The following is a 27,839-nucleotide window of genomic DNA, read 5'->3' on the forward strand; positions in this document are numbered from 1 at the left end:
TTGTTATTACTAGGGCCAACACTTGTATGCATTTGCATATTTTTATTGGTTGCTCAAAAAAATAGCTAGTTTATACCAAAATTTGTTTTATAACCTAATGATACAAAATTTTATTTTGCATATTTTTGCATATTATGGTATTTTTGCATTTTTAGGGCATATTTTAGTATTTAGTATATTTTTGGAGCATATTTAAGATATTAAATATACAAAATTATAAAATATTAATTTGTTTCACTCATATACCTTATTATGGATATTTCAACTCATTTATGAAAAGAGGTAAAAGTGAAAACTTCTAACACTAGTCGTATCAATAGTTATATCTCTCATGTTTTTGTTTAACTTATTATTATTTATTTATTAATTATTACTTTAATTTTAATTTTTAATATTTTTTAATACCACACATTTTTGTAAATTTTTCATTGGCAATAATTGTATAATCAAAATAAATCATTTAATCATCTTTTACAATAACATTTTCTTTTTTAGGGCATATTTTGGTAATTTTTAGGGTATAACTGCATACATATTTTAAAGATTTTTAAGGCTTATAATTGTTGGTCTAATAGTTATTACTTATTATGAATACAGTAGTATGTAAGTTGCATTAATATTATAAAATTACAAAAAAATTACAAAAATCATTATTCTTGGTTATTTTATATGTAATTTCGTCAAAATTTTAACTTTTAAAAAATTATAAAAAAACTGTGTTTATGTGTAATTTTTAGATTTTTTGGTTACAGAATTAACTACTTACAATGAACTTAGTTTTAAATTTTTAATTCTTAACTATAACATTTTAACTTTTTATACATTTTTAACAATAAAATAATTTGACTGTTGTTGTAACAATATATCAGGAGGCTCTATTAAATTTTCAAGCTTTTTGACCCAACAATAAAATTTTATTGACATTTATAAAAAAAAAACTAAAAAAAATGGATACTGAAAATGTCCGTAAACAGCTCAAAACAAGTGAAAATGTTGTGGTGTATAGAAAATGCTAATATAAACATTCAGTGAAAATGTCATGTATCTACGGTTATTTATATTATAGTTACACCAAAAACCAAAAATTTTTTTTTTTCTAGGAAGTTCCTGGTTTCCTTAAGTTTTTTTGATTTTTTCCGGCGCTTTTGAAAATTACAGAGAATTTTTTACTTTTGACCCTCTTAAGTACCAATTAGATTCACTTTCCTATCACAAAATATGCTGTCAAAGTCCAACCATTTTTACTGTCCTAAAAGATGATGACCGACACAAATAAAAACACATCAAAATCAATACATTCATCGAGCGCTCAGAATCTAAAAATGTTTATGACATGTGCAACACCAACAGGTTTAACAGACAATAAGGGGATAACAGGATAACGCATATATCAACTCCAATTTTTTTTTGAACCATATGAAAATACATACATCAGTAAAAAAATGCAAAAAAAAAATATGAAATATGAATGTTTAAAAAATAAAATACAATGTACAGCATAGGTAAAGCTAAAATGTTGAATTAAAATGTTTAATAAAGTATGATTAAATATTTAAATAGATTGGTACAATATAGTTTTTATTTAAAACAAACAATTTAAATATAATACAATTTATACTAAAAAAATAATAATTTATTTCAATATTTATATCTATTTATTACAGACCGAAGCCTAACCATTATATAAGAATTAATTTAAACATATATTTTCCATAACAGGGTTACAAGAGGTTAAAAGTGTGTTCAGCTGCAAGACACATCACACTTTTAACCTCAAGTAACCCTGTCATATAAATATATGATCAAATTAATGCTTGTTAGATATTAAATGATTCTTAAATCGTAGGAAAAAAAACATAACATGAAAATACTTTTAACAATATGGACAATTACAAAATCTACTTGTTTAAAATGATAAAGGTAAACATATAATAGGAAGGAAACGAGGAAAGAGTTCAAGGCATTGACGTTACTTTGGTACTATAATTTTGTTTAAGATCATCTCTTACTTTTGGTAAATATTTTAATGCTTCATATTTGTTTCCATGTTCAATACAGACATCTACAAATGGCTAAAAATAAGTGTCAAAGAAAAATGTTTGTACTATGCAAAAAATCAGTATCAAATTAATTAATTAATTAAGTTTTTTTACCTCATATCCAATTGGGGACTTTTTTACTTTTGATAACTTTTCAAGTTCATTCCAATCTTCTTGCTTAGCTAGTATAGTTAATCGTGCCCACCAATACCTAAAAATAAGTTTATAATATATTAATATAAATCAACCATGATCAAAAACATATTATATTATATAAAATGACAGTATTTTATAACAACAGTATGCAATATTATACGTTTGCTATTTGATAAGTGATAAGATTATTAGTCATTATTATTATGTTTATTAAGTATTAGAGTTGATAATTTAGCAATATTCTTAATAGTACTTGGGCATTTACTTGAGAATTTTTTATTAAATCAATACTGACAAATGAGTAATTGGTATTGAATTAAATAAAATAAAATAAAATTGTCATTTTTAACTTAACAAATAAATATAATATTGTATTCACCTTCTTTCAGGGACTTTGAATTCTGAACGTAATTTATCAGCAAGTTTTAGTTCATTTATTTCTATTAACTTTAGAAGAGTGTCATTCAATGTCAAATTACGAAAATCATTTTTCAATTTTTCTTCTAAACTACTTTGATATCGTATTAATTTTATTTGGCTTTCACAAGTAGTCAATGAAAATTCATCTCGTGTTCTTTTATAACAATTAATGGCTTCATTAATTGATACAGACATTTCTTTAGTATTCTAAAAAGAACATGCATATTTTATAATAAAGTATCAAATGAAAATAAATTACACTTCATGAATATATGCTAAATCTTGTAATATTACTTTTGATTTGATCGACTCAGTGATATGATAAAGTGCTAACTCTTCATGATTATCTTCTTGTGTGTACATATCCAACAGTGAATACCCTGATTGCTGATGACAATACTTTATGTAAAGAGCTTGAGCAACAGAACTTTTTTTTATTTCCATCTAACAAAAATCAAATATTGTATTGAGATTAAAATTTAGTAATTATGACCAGTATTCGTCTAAAAATTTACAATTATTGTTCCAATCGTTTAATTAATTATTTAGACTTTAAGTTTTAAACTAACTTGAAATTTTCCAAGTGGCATAGAAGTTTGCATATGAAGTAATACCATATAAACAAGATCAGTATTTCCACTTTCAACAGCTTTTTTCAGAGCAATGGTATCTTGTTGGTATTTTAATAACAGTGGTATTTGCAAATTGACTTGTGTTTCATAATCTAAAAGCTATTACAAAATTCATATTTTTTAAAAACTAATCACTTTGTAGTATGGTTTTTAAGTTCTTAACGCCAATAGAGTACGGTAAGAAAATATTAAAAATTATATTGTATTGTTGTTATAGGTACAAACATTGATAATAATTAAGTATCAATAAATATTTATGATTAACAGTGTCTCTAAACCAGCATTTCTCAACCTGTGGTATGTAGTAACCTAACCTATGCGAAAAGTTCATGTGGTATGCTAAAAAATTTCCCTTAATAAAAAAAAAATGGATCATTATTCATATTAAATATTGGTTAGTTTATTTGACATTAATAACAATAATATAAATAATAATTGTACATATTAAATTTTCATTTTATGCATTTAAATGCTTAATATATTATCATCATTTTGTAGTACCTAATAAAATAAAATTCCATACATGTAAAATAGCGCATACATTCTTGATAAGCAAAAAAAAAAATTGTTATGTGGTACATAACAATTTTCAAGCTGTGTAGGTGGTACGCGGATATAAAAAGGTTGAGAATCGCTGCTCTAAACCATCAATATATGAGAAGAACTGAGGAGGTTATAAAAAAGAGAATTGGCAGAATAAAGTAGAATTTGATTCATTTGAAACGTTAGATAATCTGTGAAATATTTATTTTAATGTTATTAAAAATTTACAGATAACTTTTTTCATATATATAAAATTTGGTTTTTGATAATACATATATGTGCATAATAAACATCGTAGGTGGTGCCTACAGTGTGCAATGAACTTAGACGGTAGAGGGTACAGAAATCAATGGTGAAAAGTCAAGGAGTACATTGAACGAAAAAAGGTTAAGAAATGTTGGTATTATGTCTTAATATCTTCGTACACTAGGTATAATAATTATTTATAACTGGTCGTTAGGACCATGGGAACAAAGATAGTTTTTGAATAATAAACCAATCTTTGCCTCCTATATAGCTTATTGATATGTTATACATACTTTTATAGCAAGTTGTATTCTGCCACTATTTGCAGCAATTTCTGCAATACTATGATATGAAACTCCAGAATATTTTCCAAGTTTATCAGCAATTGTAATTGCTAATTGTTCTCTATCTACTTGTGTTTGTTTCACCTGAAATAACACTATATAAGACTAATTCAATAAGTTACTAAACATTTTTTTTAAATATTAACCTTAAACTTAGCCCAATGAGTTAAAATACGGCTGGATCCTAGATTGCTTGACATACGAATATAAGAGGAAGCTTGTAAAGCTAAATAGTAATGCCGTTGACCAACAAGTTTATCCAATAATGCCTGTACTGATATTTTTTGCAGCCTATTAAAAAATTAAATACAGTGGTGTATGATTTAAGTTTACATGTCTCAAATATATTTACCAGATACCTATACAATATATTTAAATGAAATGATTTTTATGCTTACTGAGGATATGTTATAGAAATACCAATTTTTGGATCCCGGACAGCGTTTAGAACTCTGAGTAATCTACACAGATTTATATATTGTTCTGGATTCCAGTTTTGCAAAAATGTTTTTCCAAATTGAGCAGCCTATTAAAATTGTAGTTACTTTAAAGTTTCATAAAGTTAAAAAATAATAATACATTCAACATGGCTCCTAAAACTTTCAAGCTGTACTAATTTGGAATTTCAAAACTAACTTTCATCAATAACTTTTGTGTTGAAGTATCAATCTCATGTCCTGCAGCTTTGATACAATGGTCAACTGCAGTTTCCAACATTTGATTTACTAAATGTATATATTCATTAGCTCGGTGGTTTCTTCTCTATATATAATAAAAACATATTTTTAAAATATTTATCTAAGGCATTTATTTATGTAAATTACCTCAAATTGCTTAGAAGCCTCAACTAAATAGGAACTAGGGCTAGTACTATTAATACGAAAAATTTCTTGTACATAATGAGGTACTAATTGTAACATATCATTTGAAAATGCTCCTATTACTCGAACACAGTCAATTTCTGATACTAAACAAATAGGGTCGGTATATATAAAAGATACTTGATCCTCAATTTTACCAATAATCATCACTGTTTCTTCCGATTTAAAATATAGTGCAACTCCTTCTGTACCGCACCTATTTAAAATGTAATAATTACATTATTAGACTACTTAATACATTGAATATTGATAAACATAAATACCAAGCCATTTGATCAATGGAACTAGAAAACGATTTTCTGTAAATTCTATAAACTTTTCGTAAATCTGAAGATCCGATCCAAATTATATTATCATTATTTAATAGAGCAATATATTTGTGATCAGCTGAAATACAGATTTTCTTAATTGAATTAGTAAGACTAGTATCATTGTTATAATCTGTGTCATTAAATCCAATAAACTGTAAAATTGTAATCAAAATTATATGTATATTTACTTTTTTTTTTTAAAACACATTAACATACTTGTTGTTTGCATTCAGCATGAGAAACAGAATACAAAGAGTGATTTGTTGAAATCAATACATTTGTTTGTCTTTCTAATAATACTATTTCCCATAAATTTGGCAAACTATTCATATCTATAAGAATAAAAATAACAAAAATTTAAAAATATTATTTTAATTTTTAGTTGGATAATTTTATTTAATAAAAATAAATTTTAACAAATCTTATGTTTATGATTATTGAAGTGTTGAAAATATTGGTAAAATATTCTGCTACTGTTATTGTATGATTCGTTAATATAAAGTATTATTGTTACCCCCTTCGGATACTTGATAATAAAAACAAAAGTATTTTTTTATTAAATGGGTTCAATAAATACTATACTTCATTCACATTTATAAGGAACTTCAGAGGCCAGCTTATAGCAAGGGATAGTTTTAATACACGGCAGGCATATACATGGTTGAATAGGTGGTAGCAACAAACAGGTTTGTCCAGTCCAACATTCTGAAAATGCCCGCCTATGAGGTAACTAATTAATTTGATTTTAGTAAAATAAAGGGTATAACATTTGACAATCAAATTTCATAAACATTTCATATTAGGAAGTACAATCTTAAATCCAACTTCACAACTTTAGTCTATAAGCTGATGTATTGTGTAAAGAACAATTTCACTATAAAAGGTAAAATATAAAAACATTTAATTCCTCCTTAAATATTTTTTTATTAAATTAACATACCTGGAATATCTGGTAAAATGTGAACTTTTACTTTTGTAATATCATTCATAACATAAATATTGCAGGTCTCTGTTAATACTGCTACAATAGTTCTTGTAAAGTTACTTGTAATTCTTGCATCTAATAACTTAACACCTTGTCGGTCCTATAATAAATATATAAAAAAGTAAAAATAGGTTGATACTCAGTCAATTTTAATATTGAAACAACCTTTATCATACTAAAAGTATGCTGATAGTTTCCAAACAAATCATAAATTAAGACCAAACCATCATCTTGACAACATAATATTTCTTCATTATTTGACCATCCTAAATTGATTAAATGGCCTGAACTCCACTATAAAAATAATAATAGATTAAAATTCCTTTTTCTATTTATGAATTATTAGAATTGCAGTATTTAACATTAAATTAAACTAATGTACAAGTCATAATATACCTACAATAACATTTATTTACATACATCAATGACCTATGCTAAATTAATGTATTACAAAACAACTGAGAAATTAAGTATATTACGTATTTAAAATGTATTAAATTCTACATAATTAAGTGTTAATCTTCTCTATATACATTACAGATTAGCTTAATCATATTGTATGAACATAAAATATTTAATGTTTAGTATAGCTAGGTAATTAGTAAATAATTATTTATCCATGCAATAAAATAATACACAAAATATTTTATAGAATACTCTATATAATAAATACTAACTGACAATTAATAAAACTTTTAGAAAATTAATTTAGAATTTAAAATGAAATGTTTATAATATTGAAATGGCTAGTACAAGTACCTAATACATTGATAGATGTTTTACATACCACAAAAGATGAAATAATTTTTCCAGATGATGTGTATACCGAAATTATTGGCTTTCCAACTGTTTTTACAGACACCAATTTTGTTCGATCACGTATAACAATCACAGGTCCTCCACAAGGTGCTGCAATTACAACAGATGTGCTAATATCTATTTCATTGCACCAATACATATCAGAATACATTTCAAGTTTCCTGGAAGTATAAAACAAATTTAGAAATAATTTACAATTTCACATAATATTTATAATATAGGATAGATTATTTATTATTTTGTAATGATATTATAATATTATTATAATAACGTTATACTAATATAATAATAATATTTTTAGACAAACAATTTGACAACTATTTAGGTAAAGTAGAAAAATCAAACATACCTTATTAAGGCTGGATTTAAATTCTAAATATTTGTTTGAAATAAAATACAATTCAAATATGAAATAGAAAATAAAGACAGGTATGTTTTATTAAGTCAGATAATAATCTACTTGGGTATTAATATGTACCTAAAAGTTTTTATAATACAACAAATTACAACTATAAATGTTTATAAACAAGTTATACTTTGGAATGATCAATTTAAAATTTAAAATACCTACATTCAAGATTTTCAAGAAGAAAATATTGATGTCTTTTTTCCCTAACAATATGTAGTAGTTATGTACGATGTACCAACTCATATCATAGTTTGAGTCTGTTATGTATATAATTGATACACTCAAATATTTTATTTGAATTAGTGGTTGTGTCATAATAATATTAAAGATAATTAAATCAAAATAAATTTGTACATAATATTCCTATACCTGAAATAATTTTCAGTTCCATATGGAACCCATTCAGATGTAAGCAATGACATATTTACAAATTAACTATCCAAATCAATTTCTACAACGTAAGACAAAATGAAGATGCTCAATTCTTCTATAATCAGATTATGATGAACATTTCAATTAAAAAGTGTAGCTGTCAGTAGCTAGAATTTCAATTTTTAATTTTTTGGATTCAATAGATCTTATCATTTTCGGACAAGTGCTTATCACTCATATCATATAAGCACAATATCACAGAAAAATTCTGTGACAATATTAACATTTTATTGTGCTGCCATCTAGCAAATATCTCGTTCACGGAGACGAAACTAAAAAACTGAATGTACTAATCCTGAGATTTTTTAAATAATTGCAAATAAACGTTTATACTAAATATACATTTGTATCAACATTAATTTAAATGCGAAATGTTGTAAATGTAATTTTATCTTGTAAAAATTGCCAATTTTATTTATTTTTGTGTTTATTCCTAATTGCTATTTTATAGATATTTACTTTACTAAATAGCTATATAATTAGCGTATTGAATACATAAAATGTAAGTTAAATATTTGGTTAAATATCACAGATAGAAAGTTTACAATTTTATAGACGTCCATAAAAAATATGCAGTATAATTTTACCTGAATACAGCAAAAAGAGCTAATCGAAATTAATATTATGAAAAAAAATCGTATGTACCTATATTGCATACCCGACACGCCGTATCACAATATTTGTCAAAAAAAAATCTAATATTATATTATTATTTATTTAATGGAAAAAAAAATTATATCATTTATTATGTCGTCCATCCTATTATGATTTATGAGTATAATATCACATCACAGTAGCACATGAAATTATTATATGATTATTATTATTATTATTATTATAATTATTATTATTATACCTATTGCGTAACTTCTATATGACTAAAGCCTATATGTATAATGTAACAATGAAAAGTGTTTTGTATTTGTTGTCATCATCCAATCGTCTTGCGGTTTTTTCACTATAGAGGACATCGCAAAGCAGGTTTTGCGTGTAGTTTTATGGACTGACTATCCTATCCATATAATAAATTGAAAACAAATGGTAAAACTTTTTCATATTATATAAATTGTGAAATGAGTTTTTCCCAAAATATGAATTAAAGTAAAATGTTTAGATTTACCAAAGTTTGAAAAGTGAAAACTCGGCTTAGTATTAATCTATTATAAAAATTGGTTGTTATTGGCCGAGTTCATGTCACATTGTTGCAAAGTGTTAATTAATTTAAGAGGACGTTGTATGTATTGTTTCTGTCTTACACACGCGTAGGACATAGCAAATATTCGGTAACCAGTTTCAATAGTGTGCTGTTGGTTTTAATATGAGAGTGAATTGACCTATTATACAGATTATTATGTAGAACCCCACGTATCCTTCTATTGATATTTTTATTTTTAAGTAAGTTATGATCATTTTAAAATGTTTAGTTTCAAAAAGGCCATAACTTACTTAAAAAAAATAATATTAATATCGTATGGTTAATGGAATACATCTCTTCGAAAGTGTCTGTCTGTCAAGATTGGCGATTGCTTATACGTTTATGTATGGTTCACAAGTTATTATTACTGAATGCTAATCGAAATAATAGAATTGTTGATCGTCTCATACGATTGCCATTTGCCATCCACTTACCTGCTTTTTTGAAATTATTGTTGTAACGTGAAATTACATCTGTGCCTGTATGGTGTAAGTTAGATTGATGAAGTTAAATCTTCGAGGAATATACTTACAAATTACAATTAGTCAAATTTGTTTGGAGCGATTTGGCCCTGGTTGTTAGGGGGAAACTAATGCCTAACAGTCTTTACTTGGAATATCGTAAAAAAATATAAATTGTCCAAAATCAATTACAATATTTGCTGTTTAAACTTTAAAATATGAAAATAATAATTATCTTTTACATGGAATGGATTCATTATTTAAAATATTTCCAACTTTTTCAGCAAGGACTTTAGGCATTAATGAGTAATTTGTATTATATTATTATTTAATCATTAATCACTTATTAATTATTATCAAAGTTAATAATATATTCTAAAAAAATAAATAAGAAAATAAAAATGAATCATTTTTATATAAATATTAATACAATTTAAAATACATTTTTCATTTGTAAAGACTAGATTGAGTTTATAATAAAAGATAATCTTACTAACGAATACTATAAATATGTGAGTAATAGAAAAAATAAAAACTAATAAACTATTATATTATGGCGTATAAAAAAAAAAATATATAATATATAAAAATATATTGATTCCTTATGGATTAAAGTCCTATACTATTGAATACAATGCACAATGATTTTACATTTGAATAGTTTCACTAAGATTTAAACTCTTATTTAAATAAATAGATAATTTTTAGTAATTCATAAAAAATCCAACGCAATGATACAAAAAAAAGTATACCTTACTAGAACCCTTATAAACCTAGTAGTTGAGATAAAATATTATATTATAAATAAATAATTTGGTCATTAAACATTTTTTGAGAACTTCATTTAAAATCATAACAGAATTCATAGTTTGGTGGATCAGCAGGTACAGGAGGTGGATCTTGAGGAATATCTACACCAACTCCTTCAGCATCTAGAAGTCTAAGTTTTATTTCCATTGATAATAATGTTTCCAAATCATTCTCAGCTTCTTTACTTGTCATTTTATTACCTAAATAATTTTTTCAATAATAATAAGTACAATTTACATAATATACAAGTTTTGTGGAACAAAATTTTCTCCTAGCTACAATACTTATTTTGCATAAATATATATTATCCTTTTATATAAGTATATAAAATAGACTATTCTTACATTTTATTAGTTTAATAGTTTTAATTTATCACTGTTGAAATAAAAACTGGTGTATCACTGAAAACATAATATGTATAAGATATTACGTTATTAAAATAATGTAGTATTTCTAGTTGATAAATTTGGTACATAGTAGTACACACTTATTTCATATATTTATGACAAATTTTTAATTTTAATATAAATCAATATAAAAGGTTAAACATTTGAAATATTTATACTTTTTTACTCAGGAGAATCATATTCTAGGTTACATAGAGGGATAGAGGTCAATGATCTAAACGTCAACTGTATATATACATGTATAATTTTATTTACCTAGTAATGCATTTATTCCATCAACCCAATAATCATAAACCATTTCATCCGGAGCGACAAAATAAAGAGGTGTCATTTCCACAGAATCCAAAGTCAATGAAAAAGCAAGTTGATGTGTAGATTTCCGGCCTCTATAAATATAAAATTATTAACTCAACTCAATTATATTTAATGTTTTTAAATTTACTTGGCATCTTTCATATGAGGACAGTCTTTACCAGTAAGCAATGCTTTGATATCAACCACTCCCAACTTATTTGGAAGTTCTTCAATTGTAGGGACACTTTTATCATCACAATCACCATAGTGTAAAACTTTGTGGTTTTGTGATAATCTTACAAACCAAAACTTATCTTTAACTCTCTAAAAAAAAAATTAATAAGTTTGTAAGTTTATGATTTATTGAATATTGTATGATTCGTTAACCTGTCCACGTTGTGAATATTTAGTAAATCGAGTCCCATCAACCATGTAGTTGAGGCGTTGTTTTTTAATAAGTTGCACAATCTCAGGTGTAACTAACTCTTTAAGTTGCACTATAGGACGAGCGTGGCTCTCCCATTGTTCTCTAGAAGTACGTTCTTGTTGCCATAGATTAGTTATTTCAGAATAAGTGAGAGTAGATAATTTTTGTCGTAGTTTTTCCAAATTGGCTGGTTGTGAGCCTAAAGCCCTAGTGATTTGTTCCCGTACAACACTTAATACCTAGAAAAAAAATCAAAGCTTATAACCTAATATATATTTTTTAAATATATAATAAAATTGCATAAAAATAAATAATATATATTAACAGTTTTTTAATTTTACTTTGACAAAATCTTCCGTTGTTGCTCTCATTTCCTTCCATGTTTTATTTAGTAACACAATACAAACACAATATAATTCATGGAAAGGATGATCATGGCTAAAAAATATTTGATGATATGTAGTAGTTTGTTCACTGGGAAGTTCGCCAATTCTAAGTATGTTGCAAAGTAAGCGTACTAATTCAACAGATGATCGGCCAAAAGGACATTCATGTTCATCCGCTCTACATGAATTTTCTAGAACAACCTAAAATTAATACAAAACAATCTGTTAAAATATTATTTTTTTTATGGCTTAGATAGTTTAGAATTCTCACTTTTGTATAAGCATCAACATGATTACGAGCAAAATATACCATACAATCTAAAGCCAACATTCCGGGTGGAGTCTCTGTAAAATCCAATGCAGGGTTTATGTCGTATTTAAAGCCCAGTTTTTTATAATCTTTGGTAAATGGACTAAGTTGTCGTCGACTAGCATCTCCACCACTAATTGTATCCAATTCAAATGCAATCTTACGCAATTCCTAAATTTGAAAATAAATTAAAATTAAAATGTACCGTCTTAACTTAATAAAAATATTGAATGTATGCTCACCTTAATTTTTTCATGAGCATCTTGATCTTGTGGGTCCATTTTGGTATTCATTCTTTCTTCAAGCAGTCCAAAACATAATGTTTGCATAACATAAAGTTGGTGAGCCATTTCAGATCCAACTTCACCAGATGATGTTTTTATGATATTTTGTAGTATAACATTGCGCACTTGTTTAGTACATAAGGTACTAGCAATAATTTTTCTTTTAGCTGGATCAGCTTTCAAAAATAAAGCATTTATTAAAGAAAGTGCATTTTGTTGAATGATGGGGTTTTGATTTTCAAGACGTAGTACAAGGTTAGGGAATCCTACTTCTTTTTCTACTTGACCATACTTAGCAGAACTGTTTAGAACAATACTTTCTAATATAGATAGTGAAGATTGTACAACTTTTGCTTCCTGTGGCCTAGATGTTTGATTATTAACATAGCTGGCAACCATATTAATAAATGGAGTTTCTAAAATATCCCAAGATACAATTCCATGGTCCATCAACTCGACAAATGAAGCTAGTGCATTAGCTAACATTGCTCCTTGACATTTACCTGAAAAGAAAAATTATTGAAATATTTAATTTCTTAACAGCAAACATAATATAATTATTAGTTATGTTATACCTCTTTCAATTAAGCTAATAATCAGAGCCAATCCTTGTTTATTAATGAATTCAAGAGCAAATGTTATATCAGTACTGCATTCTGCTAACTTTTGCAGGGCAGAAGTTCTTTCATTTTTGTCATCAGAACTTTCAGAATGAAGTGTCTGCAGTATGTCATATGCAATCTTTGAAGGAGAAAATGCAAGTCTCAATACAGAACCATTTTTAATTTCATTTCTATTTTTTTCAGTGACATAATTTTGGTTGGTTTTCTCAGAAAATTTCAACGCATATTGTTCAGGGTCAGTTAAGTCCCAACCACTACATAAGTCTTGGATTATGTTGGTTAGTGGTATCTTTTGATTGAATTCTTTAAGTTGTGGATTTTCAGATTCCATTTCAACCGCTATTTTCACAACGTTTGCGTCCAACGAAGGCATCTTTTCTGGTTTATTTAAACTCATGAAATATGCGGTTACAAAATTGGAAAATCAATTCTGAAAAAAAATATACATATATGATATATATTAACATTCATTGAGTGCACCTCATTGTTATGTAAGTCAATAGGGTGCGACTATGAGATAAAATTAAGGTTTAATATACACCATCAGCTATTACCAGATAGATCTAGTTGACTAGCGAGAAAATAAATATTTAAAAATAATACCTAGCTAAGATATTGGACTGCAGTTAGTTTTTTTGATACGTTAAATGTACCTATTATGATTTATGATGAATTTATAAATAAATAAATAAATAACACCTTTGGAGTATCGCCACCGCCGATTCTTATGTCAACACAACAATTGAGAAAAAAACGGAATTCGTATAGTATACTTTAATTATTGATTCAAATTGTTAACTATTAAATTACTTTTTGTCCGTCATACACATTAAACGATATACCGAAGTTAGGCGTAAATAGTATACATTTTAAATAACACGAACCAAATCTTAATTCTTAACCCGCGAGTGATATAATATGACAAATTGACGATAATGTATAACATTAATTAATAAATTAATCGGTTTACAATGTTTACAATATAAATTATAATTAATAAAGATAAAAAAAATTATGGCTATCTATGAGCTCATATTTTTTATCGCTTTCTGATAAGGTGGTAACCGCAATACTGCATATTATATTGCCGAAGTTATAAGGAGTTATTATACAAATTTATTTTCAAAGATGTAATTTTCAACATGAATAAAATATAACACATATTAATTATAATTGTAAATTATGTTTATATTATTATTATAAATATTAATAATGCGACAGCAAAGATTTAAACAAATGATTAAAACATCATATTATTTATGTTGTTATCTATATAATATCAAATACTTTAAAACGATAATTTCGAAGTATTTGATAATAGGTATCTCGGCGGGTTTTGTACTTACTACCATTGATTAAATAATTTTTAATCAATGTTACTACTTTTCAATAGTTTTTAAGTAGGATAAATCGGTCTACATTGTTTACTCGGGTATAATTATCCTATCACTAATTTCTTAATGTTCCATTCTAATTATTAATTATTAGATATTATTTAAAATTTAAATGTAATTATAACCAAGTCGTGTACATTGGCCAATATTAACTTACTCTGAAGGTGCTGACACCATTTTCGTTCCAATATTAATTTAATATATTTGATAATATCATTGTTCTATGATAATATCAACATACCTAATACCTATTAACTATAATAATATTAAATACGAACCATTAATCATTTTATAGAATACGATATTTTGTTAAGTTTTTTTTTTAAAATTTTATTCGTGAGTCGTGACTAATTTGTTTACATAACTTTTTTCGTGTCATGTGATCACATTGTCAACTGTTTTATATTTTTGATGACACTATTTTAAAACATCTATTTATGTGCTAGTTTGAAAAAATGTACCAAAGAATGATTTTTATATCTTCGCGCACACATCTGAAGACAAACATGATGTCATTAAACTCTTCTGTCAACCGATTGTATTTGTCCCTGGGCAATGTCGCAAATTATTCTTCAAGTAAAATGTACTACGATATTGTTATAGCTGGCGGCGGCATGGTGGGCTGTGCTATGGCCTGCAAATTATGTAACTATTTCTTTAATCCTTCAAAATTAAAGTGAATTTTTATCAATATTTAATTTAAATTACATTTTAGCTAAAGAAGCTGCGTTACGTGGTATGTCTATTCTTTTATTAGAAGGAGGGCCAAATCGTAAAGAATATGATTTGTCCGCCAAGAAAAATACACTTGATAGGCCTTACAGTAATAGAGTCTCTGCTGTGAGCAAGTCGAGTGTTCAACTTTTACAATCGATTGGAGCATGGCAAATTATTGAAGATTTAGGACGTAATAATGCAGTCAAAGAAATGCGAGTGAGTATTTTAAAAACAAACGAAAAAAGACATTTTCTATTGTACTTGATTTACATTTTAGATTTGGAATTCTGGTGCAGGTAGAAGTGGTGGTATCAATAACGTGTTAACATTTGATAACGATAATGATTTAGCATATATTGTTGAAAACGACACTATTCTTGGAGCCCTGTACAAACAAATAAACGAAGAGCAAAATATTACTGTAAATTATGATACCCGAGTTAATCAATGTGATTTGTCTGATTCCCATAGAGATTTGGCTACTGTTAAAGTGGCTAATGGAGAAATTTCCTTTGAAACTAGTCTCTTAGTGGGTGACATATACTGTGAATTCAACTTGAAAAAAAGTAATAATAGATAAATTTATTTGTCCTCATTCGTAGATTGGCTCAGATGGATATGGTTCTAAAGTACGTTCAGCTATTAGTGGTCAGCAGTATATTGGTTGGGAATATGGTCAGCGTGCAGTCGTGGCAACTTTACATATACAGTCTGATGAAGTAAAATTGTTTTAAATAATGAACTATATAAAGTTTTTTACTGTCATTGTTATTAAATAAATTGTGTATTTCAGGATGATACCTATAAAGGACACGTTGCTTGGCAAAAATTTGCTCAGTTAGGTCCAGTGGCTCTATTACCCGTGAGTTACCAATCAAGTTTATTATAATTGATATCATTGACCATTTGACTATAAAATATAAATACTAATATTTATTTTATAATCAATGTTATAACTGCTATAAATGATTTTAATGTTTTAATACTTTGATTTGTACTATCAAAAAACAGTTGGATGATAAAACATGTTCGCTAGTATGGACTACAAGTTATGAAGAAGCAAATCGCTTAGCAGAGTTGAGTGACAACGAATTTATTGATGCTTTAAATGACAGTTTATCGGTACATTTTAAAATAGTTAAATGTATTACTATCAATTGTTTTATAAACTATTATATATGGATTAGGAAGAAAAAGAATCAAACAATAGTAGCTTACTATTAGCAGACGATGCAGCTCATATATTCGCCAAGGTACTCAATAAATACTGCCAGTCAAATGATGAAAATAAACAAAACAAAAAAATAAAATCTATTCCACCAATTGTCGTTGGTGTGATAAAAGATAGTAGAGCATCGTTCCCATTAGGCTTTGGACATGCGTGTCAATATGTTGGTCAGCGTGTTGCTTTAGTTGGGTAAATAATAATTTAGTATTTTAAAAATAATTTTTTATGTATAATTTTAAATTAACTTACTCAATATTTACTTTAGAGATGCTGCACACAGAATACACCCTTTGGCTGGCCAAGGTGTTAATTTGGGCTTTAGTGATGTTACTGAATTAAGTAATCAACTTAACCAATCAGTATTAACAGGCGCTGATATTGGTTTGTTAAACTATTTTTAGTATTTAGTTGTACTATCTAAAAATACTGATTTTAAAATTTATATTATATTTTCCACTTAGGAGATCTGAATGCACTTTTAAATTATCAAACTGCAGCACAGCGTCGTAATGTACCTATTATGTTAGGTGTTGATGGCATTCAAAAAATTTATGGTAGCAAAAGCAATTTAGTACCACCTGCTATTACAACATTAATACGTAATGTGGGACTTACAATTTGTCAATCTGCTTCCATAGTAAAAGTATGTATTTTCAAGATGAAACTAATGATAATCCATGTTTACATAATATATATATAATAATTATTTTTCTTGCTTTTATTTTTAAACAGAAACTGTTGAGTGACAAAGCATCTGGACTTCCTGTATAGCTTAAGTTTCAATGTATTCAAATAAGTGGTTTAATTTGTTGTTTATTAAATATTTGTTAAAAATTAAAATTGATCAATTTTATTAAATTATATAATAATAGTTTATTAGGGGTATCTCAGTACTTTATAAGCAAACGTTATAAAAAATAAAGTTGTGTTATTTACTTTTTTTTTAAAAATATAATTTTAGTTCTAGTTAGACTTTTAAAGGTATTGAACCTAAACTAACCTGAAGTGTGGTCCATTTAAATGGACCTTAAGCCACCCCTACAGATGATAACTTTTGTTGCTGGATGGGCTCCATTCTCACCACATTTCACATTTTGTTGATGTTTTCTACATTATTTCGTTTTTTGGAAAGTTGAAGTAGTTAGACATGTTTATGTCTCACACTTATCGTAGTATCTTTTTTGGAGAATCCTAAAAAATTAAATATTATGTAGGTATTTTCTGAAGAGACTGCAGTCTACACCACCAGATTTTTAAGTTATATGAAAAGTACAAAGGTATTCAGAGTACTCTCAGCCCTCAAGTAAATCTAAACCTGATAGCTGGCCCATGTAAAATTATTTAAGTATACAAAAAAGGAAATAGAGTAAAATTAAAGAAAAACAAATTGAAAGGGGCATGTGTGGGCGCCTGAAGGCAAACAAATTTTAGAAGCAAAAAAAAAAATTATACTGAACAACATAAGCTGAAAGCTAAATACAGCAGTACGTACTATTTTGACTACTATGGCATATACTAGGTATTGTTTAGATTAAAATAATCGAATAATTATGATCAGAAGTCTATCCCCGTTTCTTTAATGTATTAAAAAATGTAAATAAATGGATGAAATTTATTAAATATAAAAAAAATTTAATTAAATACTCCTGCTCGGGTAATGTATGTGATTGCAATTTATAGTCATAAAATAATATTCAAAAGAGGACGCAACACCTTCACCTTCATGTGTTATTGTGTTGTTTACGTCTTACAAATGTATTACATAGAAAAAACTGTTTTGCGCGGGAAAGAACCCAGAAGGCTACAGTCATAACTAAGAAACGAAATTTTCACCACATAAAAAGGATAACATTGGCTGTGCAACGTTGTTTTTATTTTTTTGATATCATTTATATGAAAAAAGTTTTTCAAGTTTGAAAAACACAAACAATAATGGTTTTTGAAACAGTAAGAACTTTTTCCATACAAGTGATATCAAAAAAATAAAAACAACGTTGCATAGCCAAAGTTATCGTTTTTATGATGTGAACATTTCGTTTCTTAGTTATGACTGTAGCCTGTTCGGTTGTTTCCCGCGCAAAATAGTTTTTGCTAAGTTGTACATTTGTAAAACGGAGACAACACATGCGGGTGTGGCGTCCTCTTAAATAAGGATTATTCATAGGCCAGGGCATCGGGTTATCAATGATCAAAAGTATACAAATAAAACAACTAGAGTTAAATTCATAAAAAAAAAAAAATTGAAAGGGAGGTGTGGGCGCCTGTAGGCAAATGCATTTTAGAAAACAAAAAAAAATAGGAAAAAAATGTACACCAGGAACTAGGAACACACTAAAGAGTTCAAACTAAAATATCCATAATCTTAAACTATAATAGACTGTGACGGTCTACATATTTTGTTCTACAGATAACCACTACGATTTCTATCAAGTATTATCGTTGGCTTTTTCATACAAGAGCAGCTGTCGTGAACACTGAACTAAATTTAGTTCAGTGGTCGTTAGTCGCTGCCTTTCGAAATTCGTTCAGAAATAGTGTAAATTATAGTGTTCACTATAAGTGTTGGTCGGTTTGGTTCATAATATTGAATATTCATGACGATTGACAAAATACTAAAATAGATTTTAATTACTATTTATTATATTGTGGTATTACTTGGTAATAGGTTACTTTGCCGATGGTGACAACAGTGATAAAATGATAATGTCCATTCTTATCATTCTAACGCCGAAAAACAAGTAAACCGCGATTTGATTTTGTGTATGAAGACAGTGCATTACATGTTTAATGTTATTATTCTTTTACCGGTTTCAAGTTTTTATAAATAGTTATTTCCTAATTGTTATGCTTTTGTTAAATTAATTTCCCATTTTCTTAATTACAAGTTTTTGTACTTTTCTTCTCAGTCGGTTTTTGACCACTTGTAAGTGAAATACTGAAATATCTATAGAATAGTTTTATATTGTCTACTCAATTGATTTGTATTTGTATAAGCGTTATATTTGAATATTTGTGTAAAATACTATAAGTACCTAGTTTACATTGGTTTATTTATATGTTTGTACAATTGTTACTTAATAACTTAAAGCTGTTTTATTTTCAGCTTCAAGACTGATTATAATTTGTTATACTTCTAAGTATTACAATGAGTTCAGGACTGGAAAGCTATGTTAACCGTATCCTTTGAATATAATTGATGTAACATAAAGTTCATTGTTACATTTTTGGTTACAAAATGAAAACCACTAAATATATTTTTGTTTTAAAAATAATTTTGTAACTGCATACGTCTATTAGTATAAACGTTGTAGCTCTACAGAACAAGCAAAATAATATTGTTTGTTCATGATCAGAATAAACTGTACAATTTTTTAAATACTGAGTTAGTAGCCTGGTATTGGGTTAAGTGATTTAAGTACTATTTTCCTTATTGTTATATTGTTCAGATACTGTTTCTATTATAACGTCAGATGGCAGAAACTTTGTGGTAAATATACTATTGCTTAATAAATATTATAATATTTGATAAAAAAAAAGATATTAACATTTTTTTTTTTTTTCAGGGAACTCTTAAAGGCTTTGATCAAACTATAAATATAATTTTAGATGACAGCCATGAGCGAGTATACAGCCCAAATCAAGGTGTTGAACAAATTATATTGGGTTTACATCTCATTCGTGGTGACAATGTGTAAGTATTGTTTCAAACATAGAATTAGTATGATATTTATTTTTATTTTTTCAATTGATTTTAGCTTATAGAAATATTTTGGATTGTTGATTAAATAATTCTCATAATTTTGGAGACATTGTCTTAATTATATTTAAAAGTAATTTGATTATGAATGAGTAACACATATGTATTATATGTACAATATAATATGTATGATAAACATATTATGATATACACTTAACAATGGCTGATATTCTTATTTATTTTAACAACAATTTACCAGTTGTAATATACATAGTTTTAGAAAACTTGATTTCGTCAACAAGAATAATTTAAATATAAATAAATTAAATATGTACTATTTATATAATTATGTACTAAAATATAAATATTCTTCTATGAACAAGTAATTCATTGAATTATTATATTTATCACTTAATTATGTAAGGTTTATGACCTTTATCTGTTTTTATTAGTATTTTATATCTTTTGTTTAAAATGTTAGACAGATGACAGTATTTGCAAAATGACATAATAACAAATCTTATCAAATCACATTTCATTAAACAGTAAACACTTACATTTATGTAGATTCTACATTGTAGAACATAGTGTTTCAATTCTTTTCATGTGTTTTATGTTCTTATAATATTTTGAAATTTTTTTACCTACTTTAATTATTTTAACTATATTTAATATTCCAGTTGTTTGTGATTTGCTATTGTGTACAGTGGCGTATCCAGAATTTTTTTGAATTTTTTTTTTTTTTTGGGGGGGGGGGGGGGTTAAAATTAATTGTTGACAAATTTTATCTGAAAATAATTTATTAATGAAAATGTTGTTATTATTTACTAACTAATTACATTATTACCGTAACTACCTCCTAAGTTCCTAACCACCCCTCTGGATACATCACTGATCATTGTAATTATATTGATTTGGGCCTTTATCCATACTTTTTTTTTTTTAATAATATACTTAATATACCTTTTATAATTGTTTATGGTTGAAAATATATGTATTATTTTAATAAATTGCTGAAAACTTTTCAGTGCTATAATCGGTGAAGTAGATGAAACAATGGATTCATCAATTGATTTGAGTGCAATCAGAGCAGAACCTATTGGATCAGTAGTATTTTAAGACATTTTATAATATTATAAATGTTAAATGCATTGATTTTATTATACTAAGTAATGGTTACTATTAAAGCTATGATAGTAATATAAATATAAGGGCAAATATTGTGTTTTTTATTGATTAAAATAATGTTTATATCAAATATTATCTTCATTAATCACATGTCTAATGTATAAATTAAAATAAAAAATAATGAAGAATTAAAATGGTGGTTTGTAAGTGTTTTAAAAACCACATTATTACTTTTAAGTTATAATGTATAAAGACCAAGAGGTAAAATAGGTGTGTATCCATACTATCCATAGACCTATAAACTAATGGACAGCGTATTCCACTCCGCCCTGCCCTCAATGCATTGGAATCATATAAGAGAAAGAACATAAAGAGGGTAATCATAGACGTATGAAACTAATACTGTAGTATTTCCCCCACGTTCTCTTTTCTCTTTTACTCTATATCGTACCCCTGACCTCTCTCTCTAAGCACCATCCATTAGTTTATAGTTCTATGTGTGTATCATTATGATATTCTGTATTATACATCCATATATGTCACACTATTTTATCAAAAATAAATATAATACATTATCAAAAATTCCAACACACATTAATTGTTAACAAAAATATTTATTTTAATATTTTAAGAAAATTATATAAAATTAGAGCATTCCATTGTTCCTTGTATTTATGAGACATTGGTTGTATGAATTAATATTTTATACAACCAAATATTGCCGATTTGTACTATAGTATAGATGTTATATATTAATATGGTTAAAATATTATAACATTTATATCATTCAAATAATGTAGATATGTATTATATTTTAATGCCGCAAGTGCAAAAATCTTAAATACAAAAAAAAATACATACATTTAAATTATATGCCTTTCTATATAAATGAAACTAATAAAAACAATTCTTTCCCAAAAAATGTCACACTCCTTTTATCTTTCTTCAATTAAGTACCTACCATATCTTGTGACTTGTATCTATTAAAATATGATTATTGTTAATTGTTATATATTATGCAGATTATATAATATATTTTAAATAAAAGTTCAAAAAAAATGTAATTAAATTTTAAACAATTTCTGCCTGTCACTTGTTGATTTTCATTTCAATAAAATAATTTAAACATGTCAATACAATCAATAAAATATCATATGTCTATTTTAATCTAAAACAAGCTGTTCAATAATTTCAAATTTGTATTTCAATCGGATCTTGGTACTTTATTTTGTCGTTATTAGTTATTACTTGTTACCTTCATTTAAACAGTACGAGCTCAAGCCTCAGTACCTACAGTCGTAGTACGAACAAAAAAAAACCTTTTTGATTCATCACTAAAATTTTGTAAAAGTGAAAAATAAAATGTGTATTACTTTTTTTATAGGTTCTATATATATTAAAAACTGGTACAAATGTTCATAAAATGTACAGTAAATTGTAACTGAGTTATGGAGTATAGTATCTAGAAGTATAATGTAGACAATTAGTTTTTAATAGACTTAAGTCTGATGAAACATAAACATGAAATTGTTTGTGGTTCGGGCTTGCGGCTCTCAAGAATTACGTCGTTTGTTGTCAAACGAAGACGTTTTCAATTATTTTTCGGCGTCATGGGCAACGTTATTTGGTTTAATATTGTGGTGCAACTATTTCAAGTGATTGGGAATGTGACATTCGATAGATTTTCGGCCTTCGGGTAATGTATAATACCTGGAAAGGTAAACGTAAATGTAATATAATACATGGAAGTATGGAACGCAGTTCATAGGTATTCTAATTCCTAGTTCTGAATTAAGTATTTGCGAATAAACGTTACCGGTTTCAAATTTTTGCAATGCAGCACTCTAACCACTCCCGCCAGGAAGGTAGTCCAAACCATAGGCACATGGCAAAATAATTATTTTGTCATACATAGCCGCATAGGCATATAATAGAATATGTCTATGGTCTAGACTATCATGAATTTAACGCCGACAAAATACAAAAATGACCTACTTTGAGCACCCCTACTCATATCAGTTTCGACGATTCATCATTCCTATAATCAGCATTCAGCACGCATGCATTTGATATTTGATATTAATATCTCGATAGGTATCTTATATTGATAAAGTTAAATCTATTTGCTAGTCAGTACTCGATTTAAGTATTGTAACATTTGGTCGATACGTACTTCCTGTGTTTATTTATTATTCAAAAAGCGTAAAGTGAAAGAATTAATAATAAGATATAAACATATAATAATGTTAAACCAAAAGAATTCCATACAATTTTGAAATTGTGTTTCTAACAACGATAAAAAGAAAATTAATATGCCATCTTTTAGGCAGAAATTCTCTGGGTTCTTTAGGCAATTTTCAGCGCCATCGGAGTCCAGGAATGACGAGAACGCTTCGAATCGTTTCATTAAAAAATATCTTACTGGGTGAGTGATTTGAATTTTTTTTTTATTTAAAGCAACACAATTTACAATCTTTATAATAATACCTATAACGATGAATACATTTCATAAATTATAATATCCTCAATGAAATAGATTTGAATAACTAAATTGGTCTAATATTAGAGGATTTTGTGGGACCTCGGATTCCAAACAAGCCTTACGATTGTCTTGTGTATTATAAGTATGTTAAGAAGTATTTTATGTAGTGATACCTATTTTGGAATTTAGAAGAGGACAAAGCTCTATAATGATTGATTTTATTTTTCTCTTAAAATAAGGAGGCCCCTAGGTTGTAGTTTTTCTAATAATATAGGTACTTAAATATTTAACTTGAGGTCGGATAGGGATAGAAATGTTCATAATTAGTTAATGACATTCTTGAGGAGATATTTTTAAAGTGAAAGTGACTTGCCTAGATTTGCCAGTATTAATTTGAATTTGCCATTGATATGGATATGTGTTTCAGTTTATTTAATTTAGGTATTAGCACACATTATATAAATATTTTATATAATCTGTGGTATTATTATTAGTGTAACAAATTTCAGGAAAGAATTTGAACCGATTTAAACTTCAAACGGTATTATTGATTTAAATTTCACATTTTGTTAAACATTCCTTTAAATGATTTCAGCCATGAAGTCCAAAAATACGAACCAATTATTTTGCACGGGAGAACTCCGCAGGAAGTGCCACCCCAACAATTAGGTGGCATTAAAAGTTACGAAGTGGTATCATCGTTGACTGGACCACACGGTGGCCTTATTTCTGTTAATCAAACAGAAAAACATTTGTCGGCAAGTGATCCAGAAATTAATTTTATTGATAACCTTGAAGACGATAGCCGTAAGTTTTTTTTTAAATTTGTACTGTTAGTATATATTTTACTCTAAATTACCAAATTAAATAATAATGTCTTATCATTAGATAATGGGGAAAAGAAAGTCAGTGTGTCTACTAATGATGCAACTGATGAAACTTCAAATGTAGAGTCTAAACAAAATATTTTAAAAAAGCTTAGTGAGTTTCTACAAAATATGCATTTAAAATCGCTTATTATTTATTAACTGTATCTATAATTTCTAGGACATCCATTGGTAGCTGGTGTTGAAAATTGGAATGTCCCACACACTAATGCATATGGTGCCAGTTGTTCTTTATATGAAGTGCATCCCATAACACATCGTCATACGGGTGATCCAATTGCTGATTGTTTTGCTATTGTAACCAGAGCAAATTCTGCAATAATGGTGTTGGCAGATGGTGTTAACTGGGGTGTCAAGTCAAGAACTGCAGCTAGATCTGCTGTCCATGGTTGTGTTGACTATTTAAACAAAACTATATTTACAGCAGAAAAAGAATCGCCTAAAAACACTACAGTAAGTATACTTTATAGAGTTTTTAAAATCGAAAAAAATAAAATTCTGACCCTATATATATTATTTATTTTACAGTTAATTTTTTTGTTCTATTTTAGTCATTTCTATAGAAACTATATTTCAAATAGATATATGAAATACATTCACGTTTTGCCATTAAATACAGTAAACGCTAACTCTTCTCAGTTTTTTATAAAATCCATTCAAATATTTTTTTACAATTTAAAATTTATTTAATTTTTAATGAAATCTATTTCTTTACTTTAAAACTATTAATTTAATGCAGAAAAATAATGCTGACTAAGACAATATAATTTTATGTTAATTGGGATCAAAATGGCTTTCTGAATCAAATTTCTTTTTATAAGTTAGTTATTCTGTCATCATATATTATAAAGACATTTTTTTTTATAATTGCAGGACGTTCTTGTAACTTTACTGAGATCCTTCCACGCTGCCCATAATATGATACTACAAGAAGAAGGAACTTTGACTACGCTTACAGCAATTGTAGTACTTCCTTCTACTGTTGATAATCATTACGTAGCTTGTTGTTGTAATGTTGGTGACAGTTTGGGTTATGTGTATAGTTCCAAGTATGGTGTAAGGGAACTTACTCAAGGCTCACACGATGTTCACAGAATGAGAGACATGAGGGATGTCATGGGAGCTTTAGGTCCTGTTGATGGACATAATCCAGAATTGTCAAACTTGACTTTGTCCATAACACAAGTTGATTTGGATGATATAGTTTTTATTACTTCTGATGGTGTATCAGATAATTTAGATCCTGTGGTTGGCCATTTCACTGGTATTTATTAATTGTATTATATCTTTTAATTATTTTATTTCCAAAATGATACTTTTAAATGTAAAAAAATATTTGTTTAGGACTTCCCAGCGTTGAAGCATATCAAAGACACAAGCTTTCTCTTTTAAGAACAGAAGATTTGATTCGTAATGGAGTGTCTGGCAAGGGACCAGCAGTAGATACAGCCAAAGACTTAGTAACATTGTTATTGGACTTTGTAACCAGGTTAACTGCAGCTAAACGTCGTATATTAGAAGATATGGAAATATATGCAGATGCTAATGGAAAACCCTTGGCTCAAGGAGAAGTTAGACAAAAAAGAAAGGAAATTATTAGAAAAATGTTTGGTGTGCCAGGTAAGTTAGATCATGCTACAGTTGTTGCATTCAAAATAAGTTCCGGTAAATAGAAGTTTTTAAAGACATTAAATCTATTTTTTTTGTTTTTTTTTTTATATGTTGATTTATTGTTTGATTTAATGATTTGTTATTTTTTTATTGAAAAAATTGGTTTTAGAAATTATTAAGTAAATGTTCAGTTATCATTAAAGATTATTAAATATACTTGCTAGTGACTGTACACAGACAAGATTACTTGATATAGAAATATTATCTTATTAAAATAAACCTCTATGAAATATTTATCTTGTTTATACTTAAATTACATCTTTATTTAAGCTTAGTGATTTACCAAATATCTATTAGTGCAATATTGTTTCCGTCCAATGGATTGTTTGAAATAAACAACAAACTATAATTTAGTCAGCTTATACGTCATATTATTAAACCTCTACTTTATATTCAAAACTTTTATGTGTTATAATATCATATTTTATTGTTTAATTAATTTATATTTATATTTATTGACTGTTTATTTTATCGTTTATAAGTTATGACTAACATCATATGAAGACTACTGATATTTTGCATTATCAGTAATACTTATAAGACAAATATACTTTATTCCAAAGTAAATTAAGCCTAAAACTAATATTTTATAAAAATGTATTAATATCAAATAACAAATATTCTTATACTATTTTTTTTTACATCTAGTTATAAGTATAATTTTTTTATTACATTTATAAAAAATTAAAAAAATTATCATATTTGTCATATTATTATCATTGATTTTTTTTTAATGAGGAAGTTCTATTGTATCATAGTACTTAAAACTTAAAATAATTGTATCATTGTTGTATAATCGTTACTCATAATGCATATTATGTAGAACACAACTTAAATATATTTCAAAAATTAAAACATTAGGTAGCTAAAATAGTGAAAATATAATATACTTACAACTTTTTAACTTTCTAATTATTATAATTTATGAAAATAAATACATAAGTATGTAGACACTTTGAATAATTGTATTAATTTAATTTGGTAAAATATATTTTGCATAATTTCTTTGAAATGATTGAGTTTTTTTTTTTCAAGTGAATCTTAAATGTTTTTCTCATTAAGAGGACGTGATATCCGTATGCGTTGTCTTCGTCTTACAAATGCACAACATAGCAAAAAACTGTTTTGTGCGTGATAGAACCACTCCCTTGGTATTTATAATATAATAAATTTACCAAAATTCCACAAAGCATAGGGAACAACTTTATCTGTGTCGTAGCG

General features: G+C 26.9%; 5 protein-coding genes across 10 annotated transcripts; 3 read left to right on the plus strand and 2 right to left on the minus strand.

Moving 5' to 3' along the window:
* Positions 1 to 1,456: 1,456 nt before the first annotated feature.
* Positions 1,457 to 8,352, minus strand: LOC132950335 (vacuolar protein sorting-associated protein 16 homolog). The gene is made up of 16 exons (XM_061021743.1): positions 8,155 to 8,352; positions 7,345 to 7,537; positions 6,723 to 6,851; positions 6,513 to 6,657; positions 5,789 to 5,904; positions 5,525 to 5,724; positions 5,205 to 5,457; positions 5,017 to 5,142; positions 4,779 to 4,906; positions 4,527 to 4,671; positions 4,330 to 4,464; positions 3,185 to 3,346; positions 2,910 to 3,059; positions 2,575 to 2,822; positions 2,154 to 2,250; positions 1,457 to 2,072 (listed from the first exon to the last, which is right to left on the minus strand). The coding sequence occupies exons 1-16, from the start codon at positions 8,205 to 8,207 to the stop codon at positions 1,956 to 1,958; spliced, it is 2,397 nt and encodes a 798-aa protein (XP_060877726.1). The 5' UTR covers positions 8,208 to 8,352; the 3' UTR covers positions 1,457 to 1,955.
* A 1,910-nt stretch (positions 8,353 to 10,262) lies between these two features.
* LOC132951073 (engulfment and cell motility protein 1) lies at positions 10,263 to 14,592 on the minus strand. 3 transcript variants are annotated; one of them, XM_061022768.1, is made up of 9 exons: positions 14,068 to 14,592; positions 13,367 to 13,844; positions 12,750 to 13,294; positions 12,469 to 12,678; positions 12,153 to 12,398; positions 11,772 to 12,050; positions 11,533 to 11,708; positions 11,346 to 11,476; positions 10,263 to 10,883 (listed from the first exon to the last, which is right to left on the minus strand). In XM_061022768.1, the coding sequence occupies exons 2-9, from the start codon at positions 13,809 to 13,811 to the stop codon at positions 10,714 to 10,716; spliced, it is 2,202 nt and encodes a 733-aa protein (XP_060878751.1). In that variant the 5' UTR covers positions 13,812 to 13,844; positions 14,068 to 14,592; the 3' UTR covers positions 10,263 to 10,713. The 3 variants fall into 3 exon arrangements, with proteins under 3 accessions (XP_060878751.1, XP_060878750.1, XP_060878749.1); XM_061022767.1 differs by having other exon boundaries at positions 14,018 to 14,592; XM_061022766.1 differs by having other exon boundaries at positions 10,264 to 10,883; positions 14,114 to 14,592.
* Positions 14,593 to 14,767: 175 nt separating this feature from the next.
* Positions 14,768 to 17,690, plus strand: LOC132950850 (ubiquinone biosynthesis monooxygenase COQ6, mitochondrial). Of its 4 annotated transcripts, none has more exons than XM_061022444.1 (10): positions 14,768 to 14,846; positions 15,255 to 15,453; positions 15,524 to 15,741; positions 15,803 to 16,054; positions 16,128 to 16,244; positions 16,319 to 16,387; positions 16,537 to 16,647; positions 16,713 to 16,942; positions 17,019 to 17,134; positions 17,215 to 17,453. In XM_061022444.1, the coding sequence occupies exons 2-10, from the start codon at positions 15,264 to 15,266 to the stop codon at positions 17,451 to 17,453; spliced, it is 1,542 nt and encodes a 513-aa protein (XP_060878427.1). In that variant the 5' UTR covers positions 14,768 to 14,846; positions 15,255 to 15,263. The 4 variants fall into 4 exon arrangements, with proteins under 4 accessions (XP_060878427.1, XP_060878426.1, XP_060878425.1 ...); XM_061022443.1 differs by having other exon boundaries at positions 14,784 to 14,972; XM_061022445.1 differs by adding an exon at positions 17,486 to 17,690 and having other exon boundaries at positions 14,786 to 15,453; positions 17,215 to 17,396.
* Positions 17,691 to 19,467: 1,777 nt separating this feature from the next.
* Positions 19,468 to 21,772, plus strand: LOC132950851 (U6 snRNA-associated Sm-like protein LSm8). Its single transcript, XM_061022446.1, has 5 exons — positions 19,468 to 19,676; positions 19,857 to 19,929; positions 20,200 to 20,240; positions 20,317 to 20,444; positions 21,479 to 21,772. Exons 2-5 carry the CDS (start codon positions 19,899 to 19,901, stop codon positions 21,567 to 21,569), a joined length of 291 nt encoding a protein of 96 aa, XP_060878429.1. The 5' UTR covers positions 19,468 to 19,676; positions 19,857 to 19,898; the 3' UTR covers positions 21,570 to 21,772.
* A 1,888-nt stretch (positions 21,773 to 23,660) lies between these two features.
* Positions 23,661 to 27,507, plus strand: LOC132950296 (PP2C-like domain-containing protein CG9801). The gene is made up of 6 exons (XM_061021689.1): positions 23,661 to 24,003; positions 24,656 to 24,867; positions 24,949 to 25,041; positions 25,108 to 25,400; positions 25,821 to 26,211; positions 26,292 to 27,507. Exons 1-6 carry the CDS (start codon positions 23,891 to 23,893, stop codon positions 26,618 to 26,620), a joined length of 1,431 nt encoding a protein of 476 aa, XP_060877672.1. The 5' UTR covers positions 23,661 to 23,890; the 3' UTR covers positions 26,621 to 27,507.
* Positions 27,508 to 27,839: the final 332 nt, after the last annotated feature.

This window comes from Metopolophium dirhodum, chromosome 8, assembly GCF_019925205.1.
Source record: "Metopolophium dirhodum isolate CAU chromosome 8, ASM1992520v1, whole genome shotgun sequence".
Taxonomy (NCBI): Eukaryota; Metazoa; Arthropoda; class Insecta; order Hemiptera; family Aphididae; genus Metopolophium; species Metopolophium dirhodum.

Coding starts and splice junctions, on each gene's coding strand:
- LOC132950851 (XM_061022446.1), top strand. CDS start 19,899: ATGAGTTCAGGACTGGAAAGCTATGTTAACC. Junction 19,930..20,199: donor ACTGGAAAGCTATGTTAACC/GTATCCTTTGAA, acceptor TATATTGTTCAG/ATACTGTTTCTATTATAACG. Junction 20,445..21,478: donor CTCATTCGTGGTGACAATGT/GTAAGTATTGTT, acceptor AAAACTTTTCAG/TGCTATAATCGGTGAAGTAG.
- LOC132950850 (XM_061022444.1), top strand. CDS start 15,264: ATGTACCAAAGAATGATTTTTATATCTTCGCGCACACATCTGAAGACA. Junction 15,742..15,802: donor ATGCAGTCAAAGAAATGCGA/GTGAGTATTTTA, acceptor TTTACATTTTAG/ATTTGGAATTCTGGTGCAGG. Junction 16,943..17,018: donor CAGCGTGTTGCTTTAGTTGG/GTAAATAATAAT, acceptor TATTTACTTTAG/AGATGCTGCACACAGAATAC.
- LOC132950296 (XM_061021689.1), top strand. CDS start 23,891: ATGCCATCTTTTAGGCAGAAATTCTCTGGGTTCTTTAGGCAATTTTCA. Junction 25,042..25,107: donor AAATATTTTAAAAAAGCTTA/GTGAGTTTCTAC, acceptor TATAATTTCTAG/GACATCCATTGGTAGCTGGT. Junction 26,212..26,291: donor TGTGGTTGGCCATTTCACTG/GTATTTATTAAT, acceptor ATATTTGTTTAG/GACTTCCCAGCGTTGAAGCA.
- LOC132950335 (XM_061021743.1), bottom strand. CDS start 8,207: ATGTCATTGCTTACATCTGAATGGGTTCCATATGGAACTGAAAATTAT. Junction 6,852..7,344: donor AAATTATTTCATCTTTTGTG/GTATGTAAAACA, acceptor TTATTTTTATAG/TGGAGTTCAGGCCATTTAAT. Junction 4,907..5,016: donor CACAAAAGTTATTGATGAAA/GTTAGTTTTGAA, acceptor CAATTTTAATAG/GCTGCTCAATTTGGAAAAAC.
- LOC132951073 (XM_061022768.1), bottom strand. CDS start 13,811: ATGAGTTTAAATAAACCAGAAAAGATGCCTTCGTTGGACGCAAACGTT. Junction 12,399..12,468: donor ATGTTGATGCTTATACAAAA/GTGAGAATTCTA, acceptor TATTAATTTTAG/GTTGTTCTAGAAAATTCATG. Junction 11,709..11,771: donor AATATTCACAACGTGGACAG/GTTAACGAATCA, acceptor TTTTTTTTTTAG/AGAGTTAAAGATAAGTTTTG.